This window comes from Nelusetta ayraudi, unplaced genomic scaffold, assembly GCF_046127955.1.
Source record: "Nelusetta ayraudi isolate G7.1 ecotype Tasmania unplaced genomic scaffold, CSIRO-AGI_Nayr_v1 ptg000090l, whole genome shotgun sequence".
Taxonomy (NCBI): Eukaryota; Metazoa; Chordata; class Actinopteri; order Tetraodontiformes; family Monacanthidae; genus Nelusetta; species Nelusetta ayraudi.
This window is the reverse complement of record NW_027466140.1, coordinates 3,609,687-3,628,636: the sequence shown is the minus strand read 5'-3', so window position 1 is coordinate 3,628,636 and position 18,950 is coordinate 3,609,687. Positions and strand designations below refer to the sequence as shown.

The 18,950-nt window shown below is 46.5% G+C and overlaps 1 protein-coding gene across 7 annotated transcripts in view; it reads right to left on the bottom strand.

The window, feature by feature from the left end:
• atp11c (ATPase phospholipid transporting 11C (ATP11C blood group)) overlaps positions 1-18,566 on the bottom strand; it is a 42,875-nt gene extending 24,309 nt beyond the window's left edge. For 5 of the 7 annotated variants that reach the window (XM_076046727.1, XM_076046728.1, XM_076046733.1 and 2 more), the window contains exons 1-2: positions 17,830-18,566; positions 2,970-3,080 (exon numbers count right to left, since the gene is read on the bottom strand). In XM_076046727.1, the coding sequence (XP_075902842.1) occupies positions 2,970-3,080; positions 17,830-17,856 (138 nt within the window). In that variant the 5' untranslated portion in view covers positions 17,857-18,566. Of the gene's footprint in view, positions 1-2,969; positions 3,081-7,950; positions 7,987-17,829 lie in introns of those variants that run through there. The other 2 variants (XM_076046734.1, XM_076046731.1) reach the window with 2 other exon arrangements.
• Positions 18,567-18,950: the final 384 nt, after the last annotated feature.

Sequence of the window (18,950 nt, the reverse complement as noted above, 5' to 3'; positions counted from 1 at the left end):
TCATCCATCTTGTTTGCCCCTCACAAATATGATGGAGACGTACAAGTTCTTAAATCGATAATACTCATAAAGCTATATGGAAATAGTAGCTATGCAGGCAGATAAATAAATTAGGCAAATTGAGTTTGGAAACCGGGTGACCTAAATCTTCCAACAACTTCCGCTCCACTGCAGACAAACAAACAATATGCAGGCAAACAATGTGCCATGATAGATGGGAAACGACAAACAAACACCACTGTTCCGCATCCTCTTCTTCTGTGGTGGACTAACATGCACAAGACCCGACTGAATTATTATTATTATTATTATTATTATTATTATTATTATTATTATTATTATTATTTCCACAGAGTAATGGGTGGAAACTTTACTTTTGTGTGGAATTTCAACAAAAAACTTGATAAAGGTCCCCTTTTAATTATTTGTCAAACCTGACCTGGTGGGGAAATCCTGTCCAAGAACTCAGTTCAGCGTCCTGCTAAAACGGACGCTTTCTTGTCATGAGCCGACGTCCGCAGCAGCTTGTTTTAGTACAAAAGTAAAGGATTATGTAAAAGAATTTAACATAATATAGGGCCTTTCGTATTTGGACAGAATCCTAGAAATGTAAGACCAGCAGCGGAGTTGTAAAAAAAGAACCAAATACAACTATAATACAATATCTAACTATGGACATATAGTTGCAAACACTTGCACTACGGCTGTGTTTACAGAGAGGAGGTGTCTGCATCGGAGATGGCCATGAAATGCAGCGCCAGCAGAATGGCTCCATCTCACTTTGCCAGAGAGAAAGAGAGTTAAAGTAATGAGAAAAGGGGGAGAGGGGCTGGGTGGGGGCGGGCTCAGCGTAGTGGTGCTGCAGCGACGGGAGCAGAAAGAGGGGGCTGGCGGTAGTGGTTGGAGGGAGGAGCGGTGGGGTTGGTGGGGGCTAAGTGCAAACTCTGGAGCGAAAGAATGAAGGCAGGCGGAGGCACGTAGGAGAGTAAACACTACAGCAGGGGTAATTAAAGGCTGGTTACCCCGGCACTCCACCACTGGGCCAATTGATCGGCCGCCCTCGTGGGGACCCGCTGCACCGCCATAAATTCCACCTCCGTCTCTCCCTCGCTCCCTCTCCCTCGCTCCCTCTCCCTCGTCCTCACCGCTTCCATAACCTCGCACCCAAAGGAAGCTGGGGGGTGGAGAAGGTGAGGCGGATCCATCCAGGTCCCCAGTGGTGGCGGGAGATTGGGGTGGGGGGTAGGAGAAAAGAACGGCAGAATTGCCCACCCGGCGAGAACATTAATAGCGGCCATGTATTTGGCTGCCACCGCCGCGGCTCCCCTGCCTGACAGACAAATAATCGCCCTCCGTTGGGAGCGGCGAGCAGCGGGAAGAGGGAAGAGGGAAGAGGGAACGGAGGACATAACGCTGAGGGGCTTTCCGGGCTTTATATCCTGTTCCTCGTGTTGGATAACAATCTGAAGGGACGCGACGCTACGCTAAAGGGTGAGGAAATACAGTCGAGGAATATGACAGTCTATTCAGACTTCCTCTTTAATGCACAATAAAAAATCTAAGAGGTTGTCGATGACATGGCGCACAGTGCTGACCAGCAGGACATCGGAGAGGTCACCGAACCGGTCGCACATATCTCTCCACCGAGTTGAGTCATATTTAGCTAGTCTTTCTGTCAAGTTGTTTCATTATTCATTGTGTGACGCAACACTTTTAAAACTGGCTTTGTCTCATTTCCTCGCCGTCTCAGCAAGACTGAAACTAGGTTTTTGGGCTACATATAAACAGCCGCTGCTCCTTCGATGTGTTTGTTTGCTTGTTTGTTTGTTTTTCACATTGCGAAGTCGCAGGAAGTGGCATTGTCGCGCTGTGCTGCTTCAGCATGGTGACGAAACCGCCTGGGCCAGGCAGCTCTCGACTAAACTGGGCACTTCTTGTCCGTGAGGGAAAGTTGGTGTTGATGAGAACACCTTGTAGCAACACGATGCTCATTGCCCTTCAACAGCAAAGGGGGCTGCTGTGACGCGAGCCCTCCCCAGTCAGTCCTACGATATCTCTGCCTCTGGTGAGACGCACTGCACCATTACAGGCTGAACCGGCTCCACCGCTCAGACTTTCAATTCAGTTGTTTTTTTTTTTGTCCTTTGTTTGGCATGACCATTGACACGTATTAACAGTATAATGTTCATTTGTTGGTCTGAACATGTTGCAGGCAAATTTTCTCTCATTTTTCCCTCCTTAAGACAACCGCAGTCCAGCTTCCAAACTAGAGTGTCGACTATTTTTAAAACGTCTCATGTGCATTATAGTTGATGTCATTTAATCACTAGCAGTGACATATGCTTATTATGTTCTGCATATATTTAATATGCATTGGATATACTGTCATTTAGTCACGGTGGTGTGCAACAACCCAATGGACTAAACTCTTGGTGGCCTGAAGTGTTTTGAAACGCTAAAAGAAGCCCTCGAAGTATTTTTCTCACACCTTCGGAGTTGGTTTGTGTTTTGGTGTGCAGACTTTTTACCTCCTTGTTGTTATTCCGAAAACAAAAAGTGAGACTATTTTGGTTGGTTTTCACATTTCTTCAGAGTGCTATGAAATTTTTGGGTTGAAGGTTTAAGCTTAAGAGACGAGAAAACGAATTGAGGCTGGGTTCATGCTACGGTCAGGATAACAGTTTGGAAGTCAATGTGAGTCCTCAGAATGACAGAGAGATGAATGTGTGGGCGTGTGTGTGTGTTCCTCAGTAGAACTAGGCCACACACCGTAGAAGCTGAACAGAAGGATGTGGGTCTAGTTGCGGTGTCTGACCTCATGGTACATTTGATGCTTTGTTTGCTTTGCACTATACTGTGACAAGTATCAGTCAAAAAAAAACATAAAATATAAATCTAAAATCTGCAGTTTAGCGCTTGACAAAAAATGAATAGTGTGATTCAGAAATGCATGGAAATACTTCTCTTACCTTGGAGGACACAATCCTGTTGTCACAAAACTTGGGCGCTTCAGTGGCAGAATACGTGCGAGGACCCACATAGATAGTTCTATTGTCGACTCGTCTCTCATCACCTCCAAACTGCAACAAGGAGGAGGGGAAAAAAGGAGGGAGGATATGTTAGAAAAATAAAGGAGCTTCTCACAACCTCAGGGGGAAAAAAAACACTATAAAGTGAACCCACGGTTAATGGAGAACACCAAATAAATCAACTAAGAACAAACTTAATTGCTCCGCGCTTCATTGTCCCTTCAGGTGCAACGATCACAGAGGAAATGTTGGCGTGAAATATGTTGCAGTCGAACGAGGCCTAAATTCCAGCAGCAGGTCAATAATTGGGAGATTAGAAATTCAACAGTGGTGCAGAAAATTAAGACTTGAAAAGCACTCTACTGGAAAACTGTTGAGCAGAAGCCAATAACTCAGAGAGGGAAAGGGAAAAAAAAAAAGAAAAAAAGAATGACACGGGTCAATGGGCTAAAATTGTGAAAGTGCCGGGTCTATAACTTAATCTCCTCTGCCTCCCAGGTGGTCACTCATCGATGATGAATGGGTAATAAATGTGGGCACAGGGCAGGAAAAACCCCCCGCTGAGCGCAGATTTACTGCCCAGAGGAACCTTGTTGAGGTTCAGATGGCAGCGGGGTAGTGGGGGCTGGGCCGGGAGGGGAGGATTTGTGCACTCCAACCCTTTCTGAGAGAGAGGAGACACTTGAGGACAAGGCTGAGTCACATAGGGCTCCCCCAAAGGAAGGATGGGGGCATTCCTCTTCCATAAAAGGAAGGCAGACGGAACAACACTGGCACTGTCGTCGTCTTGAGTGCACTTCAGATCAGCACGAGTCGCACTTGCGGACAATAAAACTGATTAAGAACAAAAAAGGGGGAACTGATAAAATGTCACAAAGGTGATTATTATTTATGGAAACTCGCTGTTGAGTCCGTTCTGTTTTTCCTCAGACCATTCTTTGTTTTGTGGAAAAAAAACAAAAATCTGGAGGGCATATTTTAAGAATTGGCTGAGCCTTAATTTCAGAAGAGGATTTGTGATTGAGTGCTTTCTCCGAGAAGACGAGCACACATATTGCGTGTTCAGGAGAACAATGCACCGTCTTCCTCCGTGGCCTCAATTTCTTTTCTGACTTTGGCATCAGGCCTTGAGTGCTGGACGACCACGGCGACGGAGCCGCTTGGCTGGCTCCGCCAACGCCGCTACACCTATCTTTTCTTTTTCCTTTTCACCTCCTTTATCCCTCGTATCCTGGGGGCAGGTTTCTTATCTCTTCAACAGCTCGGATGGGGACAGCTCCAACATCTTTAAGAAGGTGAACTAACTGAATAGTCGATAAACACTCCCAAGATATTGTAGTGCCATGCCATTGATCATTCCAGGTTCCAAACGGAGCAATATCTGTCTGCTGTAAACGGATCTCTGTGCACCGGGTGAGGGGAGCGTAAAATGCCTTTAATACCCCTCCACAACAACTCACTCTGTCATTGCAAGTTGTTAAGAGCAAACACGTTAAGACATACCATAAAATATATCAGTAAATACGATGAACTATACCTTGGCAGGCTCAATGGAACATTGATTAAATCCAACGTATCCATCCTGTTAAGAGCACGCTGAAAACATTTGTCAAGGGACTGCAAAAATGGATGGTGGCTGGGCAAACCTTCCGTCTATTACATTAAAGTGGATCAATCAGGTTTGTTACTGAACAACATTAGCAGCATGTTGCCGCCCCATGGCCAAACGCTTGAGCGTTTCATGAAACACTTGGTTCACTTCACTTTGGAGCGGTAAGTCTGGCCACAAGTGAAGTGAGACAATGTTGGTTTTGTCATTTAATGTGAAAAATCCAATCTAAAACTTGAGAACCATCCACACTGATGTCATCAGCACCAATGGGGGGCAGTGCCTGGTCTCCCTGGTCGTCTTCTGTGGTTTTCCAGTGAAGCACACCTCTTGCTCAATCTCCTTTTCTCAACAGGAATGTACCCGACTGGTTGTGGAATCTATTCAAATTTTAAGATTAACTGAAAATGCTTACCAGAGTTTGGCAAGATGGATGAGCACAATTTTAAAGTTAAAATCTGTGATAATCCAGCCGTCATGGAAGGTTACGATTCAATAATGGCATAATGAAAATCAAACGTCGGCTTTTCCCGTACATTTTCTCTGAGAATGCATCTTCTCAGACTTCTGAGAAACCTGACAACACCATAAATGTTTTATTCGTGAATATTCATGTGTAATTGGAGAAGATGCACATGGATACATAATGCACAAAATTAGATAAAAAAAACACTGACTGTGTCTTCTGCTTATGGTTCAAGCACAACTTTATTACGGTGACTGTGAATCATTAAGCAAGCACTGGCAGGATATACGTTTTACGATGCCAACATGTTGATCTAGGAACGGAATCATCACTTACAGCTGATCCTGGACCAGTGTAGGCACACATTTTGTTTCTAAATTGTCACAGAAAGAGATTAACTCAAAGAACAGCCCCCAAATCCTACACGTGGAGCCTGCGTGACTCCAATTATTAATCTTTTCAAATGATCAAAACCCACAAAATCCCTGCTGCAAAATCCCAATCCTAATTCTTAATAAATCTTTCCTGTTGCATAAAAAGCAGGGACTGGAAGACAGAGCAGGCAGGGTGGCGTAGCACTCGCCTTATCCATGAGCTGTGATGTTCACACCTCAGTATGGCTGTCCAATCCACCATCCCAACCCACTCACAACACTCTGACACCCCTCCCGCAGGACCAGCAGACCAAGCTGACAGAGGATGAAGGGAAGAGAGTGGGAGTACGACGGTGTGAGAGATTGAGAGAGAGAGACAGGATGTACTAAAAGGACCCAACAACACAAGCAAATTCAGGTTTCTCACATCAAACAATTTCTAACCTCTGAAGCAGGAGGCTAACAACACCTGCGTCAACCACCCAGCTCATCTGTCCGAAGTCCACCTATATGAGTAATTGCAGCATTTTAGTCATGCTCTACCTCCGATAACATGACTGCTATTGGGTAGAATCAGCAATTCAACTCTTGCTATCTCGCTCTATCTTCCTATCATTGCGAAGCAGAATTCAGCAGCGTTGGATTGATCACCCACTAATAGGGACCGTGAGCTGGGTTTAGACCGTCGTGAGACAGGTTCATTTTACCCTATTGATAATGTGTTGTTGCAATAGTAAGTAAGCACAATCATGTTCTTTTACAGACCAAGGTTGCAAGGCTTTTGAAGGGAGGTTCGGGACCATGTCAGATTAACAGTGAAAATTACGTTTGCGACTCTAAGATGTTGAAACAAATGTTCCGAGTAAAACAATCCAACGAGAATCTCTACGCAAGCTGCAAGTGCACGAGGTTCCATGATACACAAAGCATTAAAGAATAAAACAATGCTGTATTTTTTTTTCCTTTTACGCTTGTGTTTTTATAGCGCCGAGTAAGTGAGGCAAGAAAAAAGTCGGTGTTCGGTGTAAAGTGTGGCATTGCAGGAACACTGCAATTAAATTTCAAAGAAATGCTCTTTGAAAAATCTACTTGAGCACGTTTAATGAGGTGTGGGGATGCTGTTTGAAGAAGCGAGAGCACTGGGGACCATGCTCGTACAGCAGGGGTACTAATGACGCGGCGGCAGCACACTGACAAACAACGGATTCTCCGGCACGGCCATTTACGCAATTGACCTCATAGGCTACTACAAGCTAAATATCTGTGGAAGCAGGAAGCTGCACGCTGGCTCGTCTCTTGGGAAAATGAAAGGAGCTGGCTGTGTGTGAGTGTGTGTGTGTGTGTCCCTATACCTTATCATGTCCCACTACTTAACCACATCTGCTCTGACTGCATCTTATCTTGGTTATCAGGCTTTATGATGTTGCACTCAGCTCAAGTGGATTCATTATAGGTCACCATTATCTCCTGTTAAAATGTAAGCCATTCATCTTTTTCACCTCACACACACGCGCGTGCGCACACACATACACATGCAATGCCCTAAAGAAATTTTTTTTAAAAACAGCAGGAAAAAGGGAACTTCAGAGAAAGGGAATGCAGGCCTCTCCAGCGTCTAAGAGTACCAATGATGTAAATAAACAACACGCTGGGGCCACATGTCCAACACAAAAATGTTTCAGGAAATGTCGAAGACCTCAAATAAAAACAGCCTGACAGCAAGTTCATGTTGCTTTTCCGTGAGGTTGAATAGAGTTGAATGATCAAAGCTAAAATGCCGGAGAAAGAGATGCGAGTGTTCTAGTCTCAATCTGGCACGCGCTCCTTCCCGTTCATTCTCCCCCCCCACCCGTCTCTCTTTCTCTCTGTCAGCCAGCTCAGCCTGTCGTCCTCTTTCAAGCATGTCACTCCGTCTGACTAATTGTACCTCTCTTAGTTTTGATTACACATCCAAGAGCTCATTGTCAAGGCTTCGGCGGATATATCAAGAGGCTACGTCGCCGTTTGAAGAAAATATAGAGGCACAAAGACGAGCCGACGCCCAGCCAAAGCCGTTCGCTTGACACTACAATGACTTTCAGAATAATCTGCCTCTTTGTTGGTGGAGGTCTTCAATGGCAAACAACTATTCTAAATAAGGGACCATTACTGGGCAAAGACGGATACTTAAGCTTTGATTAATACCTTATAAAAAAAGATGTTTGCATTACACAGGACTTAACCAGTACTGGCCTATTCACCCAATACAAATACAGCCTGTGAAAAATGCTATGACTTGTACAATTACATTGAAAGTGTAGGTTTCAATGAAACATTGGTCAGCCTTAGAATAAAGCTCAGGCGGAAGCAGCTGACAAATGCTGTCTTATTGGTAGGCAGGGGGCATCTGCTTTTAGTTTCTAGTTCGGTCCAACTACATAAATTTTTTTTATCATAATTAAGTATGGCTGCCTCCTCTACCAATTTACTCACGTGGTCAAAAAATGTTGTCATGTTGCTTGAACGGTCGTAGTCTTCAGTGTGAAGAAACAATTATTGAATTTATAGCGCACAATAAAGCCTGGACCACATCAAAGTCATTTGGAACGGTGTGCCGCGCCATATAAACAAGAAGTGGTTTGATGTCACCCATTTAAGGAGTGAGCACTCAGTGAATTCCTCTTTAATGTTAGCGTGCACGGCCGCCGTATCCAAGCACCCGGTGGAATTATTTCCATCCCATTCCAAACTCCGGAACGCCAACGAGAGAGGTTGTCACAATCCAGTGAGCACTGAGAGGTAAAGGAGGTGAATTATTGTTTCGTAAGTGCTGAATATATAGTGACTGAGTTAGCGGTGCTGTTAATCAGAAATTCAGACTTGGTGACATAGCAGGAATGAATATTACACAATGGGAGACAGTGGCAAAGACTTCCACTTGAGGCAGACAACCTTCAGCGGTGCTGCAGCAAAAATTGTAAGAGGAAAGTTAAAGCAACACCTTTTATTTCAACACCTCTAGCATTGGCGTCCTGTTGCGCATGAGGAGCGACAAGGCAAGACCTTGGGAAGCTGAAGACATCGCGCACTCACGTCTCGAAAGGACAAAGATTTTTCAGTGTTTAGCCAAGAGTCGACGTCACCATGTTAGAAAATGACAAGAAAATGAGACCAACTAAAAGCCACGTAACCCCACAACATGCACATTGTCCCGTCGTGAAATATTATATTAGCATTTACCTCCATCATGGATTCACCAACAACAGGCAACACAGTCTACTGGGGCCCATGTCATGACAGCCACTCTTTCTTCTGTCCACTGTTGTCTCACAATGATGAATGGCACCACGAGTGGCTCAGTCCAGAGTGAGCCGAGGGCCGATGCTAAGGAGCTGACGTCGCGCGGCCAAAGCCTCATTGTTCTCCTGGCAGCCGCGCGAGAAGGCGAGTGCGCCGCGCCATCGGCTGGTACTGGCCAAGTGGGGGGGGGTTTAGCAATCACCCAGAGGGGGCCGCTACCTCGACGGTTCGTCTGACAATTAAAAGAAATGTCTAAAACAACACACCGGCATCTCGTGATCCGACTGCGAGGTCGGATAAAAAAGGCTTTGTTTCATTTCTGCAGTTTGAGGTCTGCGTCGATTATTGTTTGACACGTAAGCGCTGCAGATTCAAAGAGGAAATCACAGGACAAGTGAGAGGGAAAAAAAACAGTAGCAAGCATTACGACAGGAAATGTATCTGGTCGAATCATGCTGACACTGTGCAGCATCATGTTCCCTAAAACAGAAACCTTAGGCACGCAAAATAAAAGGCAGCGCCGTCGCACGAAACTCCACGAGAACAAGACGTCAGGACCAGCTTCACACTCACGCCTAAGTTATTTTTTAACTCAAGAAATCGTAAAACGCTGAGCGACCGACACTTTTCTTTTCAGCCAGCAGCTCGCGTGCGGCGCCATGTTAAACTTTGTCTCCAGTGGCACAGTCCTGACAAGGAATTTAGCTCTGTGTTTTTCCGAGCAGGAAAAAAAAAGTAAGGGATGGAGGGAAGGAGGGTCACGTGTTAAGAACGAGCAGCAGCCTATCGCGCCTTAATCTATAATTAAAAAGAACTTAAAGCAGTGTGGCCGTAAATGGAGTATGTTTTTTTTTCCAGTCAAGCGCGCGCTTTCCTTCTACGTGATGTGGGACGAATCACCTGATTCAGCTACTTGGACGGCAACTGTTTTTGTGTTGTGATTTCTTTGAACACCCCGACGCTCTCTGGCTGTCAGTGCCCCGGCAACACGGCTGGCGTGGAGCCCTGCCACGGTCAACAGAAACGCTGGATTTATGGACGTCCCTCCATCTCAGCGAGAGCCACGCTGATGACACTATCTGAACCATGATAATATACGAGGCTTCACTCTGAGTAATTGCCCTTCAATTAATTATCCTCAGACGGGTGTCTAGAGGGGCCGTGGCCACTAATGGCAAAAATCAATAGGGATCCTTTCCTTCATGATGCTGAGTGGGTCTCTGTCACGGACTTCAAACCCAGGGTTTCTTCATCCCGCTCGGCTGATGTCACTTTAAAAACAAGAGGCTCACTTCCGTCTTCCCATTTGGCAGTGTTTCTCAATTGGTGGGTCGCGACCCAAAAGCGTTTTGATTGGGTCGCAGCTTCGTGAAGAGTTTCCCTCTTCTTCTTTTTTTTTTTTTTTTTTTTTTTTTTAAAGGGAGATTTTAAAATATACGTATTTATCAGGGATGAAAATGATCAATTAATTCATTAATCGTTAATCGGTTAATTGATTAGCGGCAATCTTTCCTGAGAACCTAAATTTCACAATGAAAAATGTGTAAGGAACACATTTAACCCTTAAATAACGTTGAGGACCCAATGTGACCGATTTTTACATTAGAGAACAGTAAAAAAAAAAAAAAAAAAAAAAAAAAAATCTAAACATTTATCCTCTGACTTTAACAAACCAATTCAAAGTGGACTAGTCTTTTTATTTTTATGGAATAAATTTGAGCCGTGAAATCACGATAAGGAAAAAAATGTGGTTCCTGAGACTCCACCACTTGAGAACCACTGTCCCGTGAGACATCTGGGAGATAATAATCGAGGGGCCGGCGCTTAACCTGGCGGTTTATGCAACGGTGTGCGCGACACGTCTCGGCAGGTCTTTGCTGTCGTCGGCTCCTCTCTTGCGAGCGGGCACCCTATCATTTCAGATGACAATGGGAAACTAGGATGGCAGAAAGAAAAAAAAAAAAAAATCACAGACGCAGGTGTTTCACGGCGCAGCGCACCCAGAACTCAGTATTCCCTCCACATCCGCGCCGCAAAAAAACACTCTCCGGGTATCTCCGGGGCGCGGAGGAACTCCGGGATGAGCCTTTATACATATATGGATGACGATGATGCGTTTTGAGCGCCGCGCCAGCCTGGGCGAAGATGCATAGGTCAGGAGAGGGAGGGGCGATGTGAGGGGAATTCAAAATAAATGAAGGGGGGGCTGAATTATTTAAGGCTACAAACTGAGAATTCAAGCCGGCTTTTAAGAGGAAGTGGAAAATTGCAGCCGGTCCCCTCGTATCGGCGCCGACCGGCTCGCGTCGGTGCCATCCGGACGCTACAAGGAGCCTGAGAGCGTCCGTCCATTAGGTGGGCGAAGGCAGCTGGAGAGGTGCAAAGATAGTAAGAGCTCCACCCCTCCCCGCTTCCATTTTTGCAGTCACGCAGTCACGGGGCTCCCTCTGTTATTCCATCGTATTTCATCAGCCTGCACTTTTCTCCCTTCACACGGCCTCCGCTCCAGAAACTAAATATATTTATCATCTCGCTGTGTGTTGCATACGAGCTCCGCTGGCTGGCTGGGTTTCCATTACTGGGCAGAATGCTCGAGATCACATGGGGGGGGGGGGGGGGGGGTTGGGAAGGGGTTCGGAGGAGAGGGGGGGGGGGGAGAGGAAGGAAGAAAATAAAATTAGAGTAAGCAATTCTGTTTGCCAGCCGGTCGGTGTTGCAAGACTAATGGCGACAAAAGGAAGCGCGGCGCTAATCAATACACATCTCTCCTAATCAAGCGGGCTGGAGAAAAGAAATGGCCCTTGATGCTTTGTGGTCTGTGGCCTTCAGACATACTCTTGCAGTAATCTTTTAAAATTAACAAATCGTCGCATCCGCTCGGTTGACAAGTCCATTAATTTCATTTTTTGTGCGGTAGTGAAATGTTTTGCGCAGACACACACACCGGTTCGAGCCTTGAGACACGTCTTCTTTGTTGTCTGCAGCGTGGGTGCACCCAATTGTGTCAGCGAGTTTCTGTCATGATTCTTCCGAGTTCCGGTGGCGACCTGAGAAACAGGTTTCCCAGAGTGCCGGGGCTTGCAAATGAATTTTCAAAGTGAGTGTAAAAAGAAACCTGCCGGGTTAGAAGCCTGATGACTAATGCTTGGGGTCGCTCGTCAAACAGAGCAGAGGGTTGCATATGAGGTGCTCGAGTCACAATGTATGGTGCATGCTCCGGACGCCCGACAGGTTTCCAGGCTGAGCTAAGCGGCTAATGTTAGTTCAGCCCGGATGACTTACGATCCAGGCGTTTGTTGCTGTCGTCGAGCTGTTGCCTTCTCTTAAACGACGCGCCATATTGAAACGTGACGCCCAGGACTGGTTGGATTTGTAAAAATAAACGCACAAATAAAGCGACCTATAACCGCTGCAGTTTCCCAAACAACTATTCCACCGCTGGCTTGTTAATTTGTTATAAGGCCCAGTGGCTGGAGGCAGCTCCCGTCGGGTCGGACGTGTGGCGCTAAGTCGGACACTTAACCTCTTTAATGGCACGAGTATGTGACACTTGATCTGGCTGCTTTCTTTGCCGGCGATGACAGCTTAAATAATCTCAGCTGGCGGAGGGAGCCCGGGCCGCGACAGATTTACTGCAACAAAGTGGCGTCCCAGTGGAGGCGGCTGACCGAGGGGCTCCAGCAATCGCCCACCGAGATATTTCGCCGCGGCCATCATCAGCCTCAGATACATACCCCAAACACAAGCAGGCCAAGAGAAAACCTGACCTGCTTGACTTCGAGGTGCAATTACGTAACTCATAAAAACTTAAGAACCCACGTTCTATTTTAACTACAAACAGCAGGTTTATCATCTTCGACAGCCGACAGTCATATTCAGTGTTCTGCCAAAAATTTCATTCCACAAATGACGAATAAAAGGCTTTGAACCACCATCAATGCAAAAGGGATGTTTAAAGATTTTTTTTTTCTCCTTTAAAAGAAACAATTCAAGCAACCTCCCATCCTCTCTCTGCGCCAGTTGCGCACGTCGACAAAACCCTCAAAGCGATTCCGTCAAAGTCAGCGAGAGCCTTTCCTGTCTTTGTGCGCAGGACACCTGTTGAGCTTCCTCACTCCGAGCCAGCTCCCCTCACCGCCAAGCGGAGCCACTCTTTTCTCCCGTCCAACAAGAGTCAGAGGATAAATTGGAACTTTTAACTCGTGCGGTTTTGACCAATTTGGCGAGTGGGAGGAGGCCTGTCGGTTGCCATGGTGGGGAAGATACCAAGGTGCTGCTCCCCTCGTCGTCAAGGCAGGGGCCCCAGTGATGAATACTATCACATTTCTGCCAGGCTCCGCCTCTCACAGATTACACCGCTGCCTTCAAGGGCTTAAACGAACATCAAAGGAGAGCCGGGTGATTTTGCATTCCTGTGAGAGCGTTTACAACCTCTGGAGCTTCCCCTCAGACGGTGAAGCCCGGCCCCACTTGTTCCCACAACCATCTTGAACGATTTGGCGAATGTACACTCAGGGTCTAGTGCCACTCTGCGACACAACAGGCGAGGGGAGGCAGCCTCGATCCCCCCCACCCCACCCCTCGGGAGCATCCAGGACCTCCGGAGAGGAGGCGCGCGGCAGCAACGGGCCAGTGTGAGATTGTGAGGGTGTTGGTTATCGTAGGCAAAGCAGCTTCACAGTATTATAATTTAGACCTACTCAGTTGAACCCAATCTGCTTCCTTGGCAAAGAACATTAAAAATATTTCAGGACATTTATGAAATGCAGTTATTCATTGAATAATTGAATAGATAATGAAACAATCTTGGCTCTACTTTTACCAAAAGACAGAATGTAGAATGTGGTTTACCCTCACCCCATCCACCACCCCACACAAACATTCTTGAGAACTCAGATGGTCTTTGAACATTTCTGTATTCTATATTCCCCATCAACATGGACAGACTACACAAAAAAAGCCTAATTTCCGCACAAAGGTTGTTCTGAAACTGCTCAACCTGGTATTTTTGGGGTGGATGGCAGATGGCAGATGGTTTGTTTTGCAGACTTTTTTATTGGTGGGGCGTGGGAGGTCTGCGTTAACATGCCTGCATAGTTTGAGATGGCGCTGGGCTGTTTGAGAAGTGATGTGCAGGCGGTCCCTGAAGCATAAGCAACCCCTCCCCCAGGGAATGCACCCGCAAGGCTAAATGTTCTTCCTCCTCCTCCAGAAAACAGACTTTCGGTGGAAAAACGACCAATTCTGTCATATTCTGCGTTTTCCGTTTTTTTTTACGGAAACCAACCGCCAACCTCACAATCGCAAACAATTCTGCTGTTCGTGCTACGGGGAAAGTACGGCAGGAAACATTAGTGGGTTCGAAAATCGTGGCAACAATCACAGCCAACGTGGGAACCCCACCCACCCACCCACCCACCCATCCGTGCACTGCGGAGAGGTGGGTGAAGGGAGGGAGCCAAGAGTCCGGCAGATATAAATACAAAGGAGATAACAGCTGTGTGTGCATCAGTGACAGCAGGGCCTGGCTGCTGCACGCAAAATATTTATTGCCCGCGCCAGAGAGAAATTGCAGCAGCAGTTCTCCCCAGAAGCGGGAAAACGAGCTGACCTGGCAACACTTAGAGGGAGGCCGCCAGCAGGGTCAGGCACTATAATTATTATATTGCTTCCCCCCGGTTCACCGTCAGTATCTATACTGCTCACACAGCCGGCCGAGGATCGGAGCCGCCGGTGACAACAGGTTAGTGATGCACGCGAGCGAGACGGAGAGGCAGTAAAGGCTCTGTAGCATTAACAACACGCGCCGTCATGCACGGGCGCTCTGTGCTGAGCTAGGAGTCCCTTCGTGGCCGATTAGCATACGGCCAGGGCAGTGAAACCAGTGGGTGAACTTTAAAAGGTGAGGGCGTGAAACTGACCAATCGTGAAATACGGAATGGAAGCAGTTCGAGTTGGCAAAATACCAAAGCGCACTTCCACAGAACAAACCCAGGATACGGACACAAAGACGCTGGAGTCACTATCCTGTGAGGTGCCCACCGCAACTTCTGAGCCTCTAAAGTGATTTATTTTTTTAAGGGGGGTTGGAGGAAATTGTCCCAACAGCGAATGTATTTGGTTCCAACGGGATCACAGTAAACCCGAACATCAAAGAAACTGGAACAAGAGATATATTTAGCTCGTCTGATTGTGTGGCTCAGCTGTCAAAGTCAACTTCTTATTAAGTATGACATAATTTATTGTTTTAATTGGAATGCTAACCGTGAAAGTTTCTTTAAAAAAAAAAAATGAAAAGCCCACACACACATCACATGCGTTCATTCAAATGTATGTGGCCTTTAGACAGAGGATGTATCACGAGGCAGCTCTTCGTTGGCCCCGTCCGTCTCAGAAACACATCTGCCTCCACGCATATTCAGAGCAGAACTTGGAACTTCAGTGAAAAAACTACAAATGACTCAACAGCACTAAAACAACTTCAAAGGTCCCGTGCGCTCTCTTCACATGTGTCTCCAGCCTGTTAGCGACCTCTCCGTAAATGAGAAAATTCCACCTTTCACAAGCGATATTTCTAAAAATTTCGACAAAGCACAATTGCGATTTGTAGGTGTTTCCATTGAATGGTGCGAAGTGCATAGGCTGTAATTCTCATAAAATCTCGTCCCATGAGAATTCTCATAATTCTCATTACGAGAATCACGTTTGCTTTTGTGTGTTTACGTTTGCTTGCTGTCAAGAATGGTTGTTACATTTTTCTCTTTGATTACTTGTAAAAGATATTCCGTCTCCTCCTTCGTCCAGACATAACGCTCCATTTTCACTTGAAGTGAACTGGTCACGTGACCCCGTATGTCACGTCCGGTGATGTGTAAATGCAAAAAAAGTGTTTGCTATATACCTCTATATCGGGAAAAAACCACCTCATGAGACCGTAAAAGCCTTTTGCCATATCTGAGCTTTTCCAAAGTTTAGGCGTTAGCATTAGCAGTTTTTTATTGCGATATTTAGGTTTAGCACAATTCTAGGGTTAACGGAAACGCAGCTACTGTGGTCTGTTCCACTTTTTGGTTAACATGTTAAGATGTTGTTTATGGCCTGTCAACTGTCAAAAAAATGACCAAATTGAATTAATCTTGTAAAACATCCATCTGAGAACAAGCAATAATTGCATTCAAAACTTGTTAAGACAACCCTGCCCTGCACAGCTGAAGCCCAAGTGTTCCTAAAGATCCAAAAGACGTGCTCTGTGTAGTGCACTGCATCTTTCATTAAAACTACTTCCTCAACTCTCTACAGGCCTGTCAGGTTATACTGAGTGGTGACGCCTGTTTTCTTTCTTTACAAGCATTTGTAAGTGACAGGCCTCGAGTGTCTAAGGTGGTTGTTAGTGCAGGCGCTGGCTGATGCGGCGTGAACATTCAATGCCTAAATAGGAATTGTTGTGTTGAGCGTCAGCTCGACTGTCCGAGACAATTCGCTCTTGTAAAAGGTCCACGTAAATCAGCAACCAGTTTTATTCAAGCGATGTGAAGCAAAAAGAAACATTCAGATTGCTTGATCTTGATTTCCGAACTGTTTTGCCGCTGGACGCCTAACAAACTAATCGATTTGAAGCCACGCTTTGTTTTGCTCTTTAGCGATGTGACGGTTTCATCAATTTCATGGCAACACAGTGACAGAAGAGTCCCAGTGCCTTTGTGGACACATGACTGTGTCAAAGGGATAGTTCTACTGGAGCATAATCGAGTTGTGAAGAGAAGTGGGAGCTACAGATACTATATACGCCTATACTATATCATCTGCCCATCATCCTATATTCACCATTCACCCCGTACAGATTGAATAGTGGAACGAATGTCTCTTCAGGTTAGGATTTCTGCTCCAATGTGGTGCTAAACACATCTTTCGGCAGCAACCACGCTGGCTGAACCGTGTTGTGTTTTGTTTAATTTGCGGTTGGACTGCTCTCCTGACAAACCCTAACACATTGTTCCTTTTCCATACCCCCCCGTGTCTTCTTCCTTCCAAAATGCCGGTTCCTGACAAACCGCTGAACAGCTACTATAATTAGACTGCAGTACCCCAGAGAAAGGCAGCCCCCCCATCCTCTTGAGATAGTATGATGCTCTCTTCATTTAGCTTCAGGTTAGTTGGTTCCAGGATTATCTCACTTAAAAAAAAGTATAAATTAGTGCATGTTGGCATAGTTTAAACGTTCCACGTCATAATCGTTTTACAGATATTTATTTTTATCTCGGACTCAAAAGGGAGGAGCCTCACATGATTAGCTAGACAAAAAAACTCTCTCTCTCTCTCAGCTTCCTGCTAAGAGTAAATCTTTGTTGAACCTTTTGCATGTCTTTGAAGGCGACTAATACAAGCTGGGACGCTCACAAGGCGGCGTCACACGGTGGCGTCAAACCGCTAGTTGGAAGTGGGAAGTGACCTCTGAGCCGGCAAAGATACCAGGCGGTGCCCTTGTTTGTGATACCACAAAGAGCTACTTTTTCAGCAGACAAAGTGGCAAAGGAGGGACTTTTTCCATTCCTGGAGAGTTTATGAACAGGCAAGAGACACGTCACGTGGCTATAAAACAGTCACAGAGTTGAGTTTTGAATCATGTGGGGCCTTCCCTCAAGACACACGTTTGGGAGAGAAAAAAAACACCAACAGTGCAATGTGGTGACGGCTGCGGCCGGCTGCTGCTGCTGCTGAACTGGGTCGTGACTTCCTGGCTGGCCACGAGCAGTTAGCCGACTAACGTCAAAACCCTGGAGTGGGTGTCACGATGCAACAGTTTGCCACCAGTCACGCACGCGCCTCGCGAGGAGTGGAGGTGGGTCGCGGTGGGGTGATGAAGGGTGATGAGGGCGGCGGAGGGTGTGACAAAATGCCAGCTTACATTCTTCACGGCAGGGCAGTATTTAAAAAAAAAGAAGAAGAAGAAGAAGAAACGGCAGCAGAGAACGTCAGTTTCAAGCTAACAGTGTGTGTGTGTGTGTGTGTGTGTGTGTGTGTGTGTGTGTGTGTGTGTGTGTGTGTGTGTGTGTGTGTGTGTGTCACTCATACCAGACGGTTCAGCCTTCTCCGTAGCATCTTCTTATCTTCTCAGATTTCTCGCTCTCTCTCTCTCTCTCCCTCCGGTCTCCTCGACGCGGACGAACTCCTCGGATTCCGGCTCGGCTTCGCCTCCTCCTCCCGCGGAATAACTTTGCATGTATGTCAGTGAAGCTGGCTGGCCGCCTTCCTTGGCTATCTGCTCTCCACTCCACCGCTAGATCTCGCCTTGTGAAACGCCACGGCGACGCTACATCGCTCCCATGTTGTGCAATTCCGGTATCTTGGCACCATTCGCATTCGCATTCTCTATATCTCTCTCTCTCTCCCTCTCACTCACTGTCTCTCTCTCTCTCTCCCCCTCACACACACCCCTCGTCCGTGCACCTTTTTTTTCTTCAAATCTAGAGAATCTTCCGGGGTTTCCTGGTCGAGGCGAGGCGGACTAGTAGTGGCGCTTCCCGTCGCTCAAGGCACAAACAGTCCGTGACATTTCGCTCTGCGCCCTGTTGCTGAGACTCCTGCGAATCATTTGGTGTCGCTCCCGATTCCGCCTCCCTCCACTCGGCTCGCTGTAACAGACACACTCGCGCACGCACGCACGCACGCAAACAGAGGGCCGTGCGCGCGAATATAAACTTTGCTTCCCCTTTCAGCCCCCCGTGCGCTGCTCCCGTTCGCTCCCCTGTCAAACAAATTCTTCACTCCGGCGAGCGAGCCGCTGCAGCGCGAGCAGCAGCGTTCCCACGTTTACTAGCTCCACCCGGCGAAGGTGCGGCGACTTTTTTTTTTTTTCCCCTCCGCCTGCAGAACTCTGGGTAATGTAGTCGCGGCGCCAGATAGCCTCCTCGCTGCCTCGCCTTGGCCATCCTAAATAAGGGATGATACTAATGAATAATACATTTTATTTGTATAAATCAGAAAACTCAAAGACACTTTATAGTGCAACCTCTGCGCTGGCAGTTTGTCATTACATCTCAAGGATCATTAAGTTAAGATCACAATTTCCGTCCCTTCTAGATATTATTCATATTCGTCTTGGTATACACTTTTTATCATTGCTCTGCTGTTTAAATCTAATCTATATAGGATAGATAGATAGATAGATAGATAGATAGATAGATAGATAGACA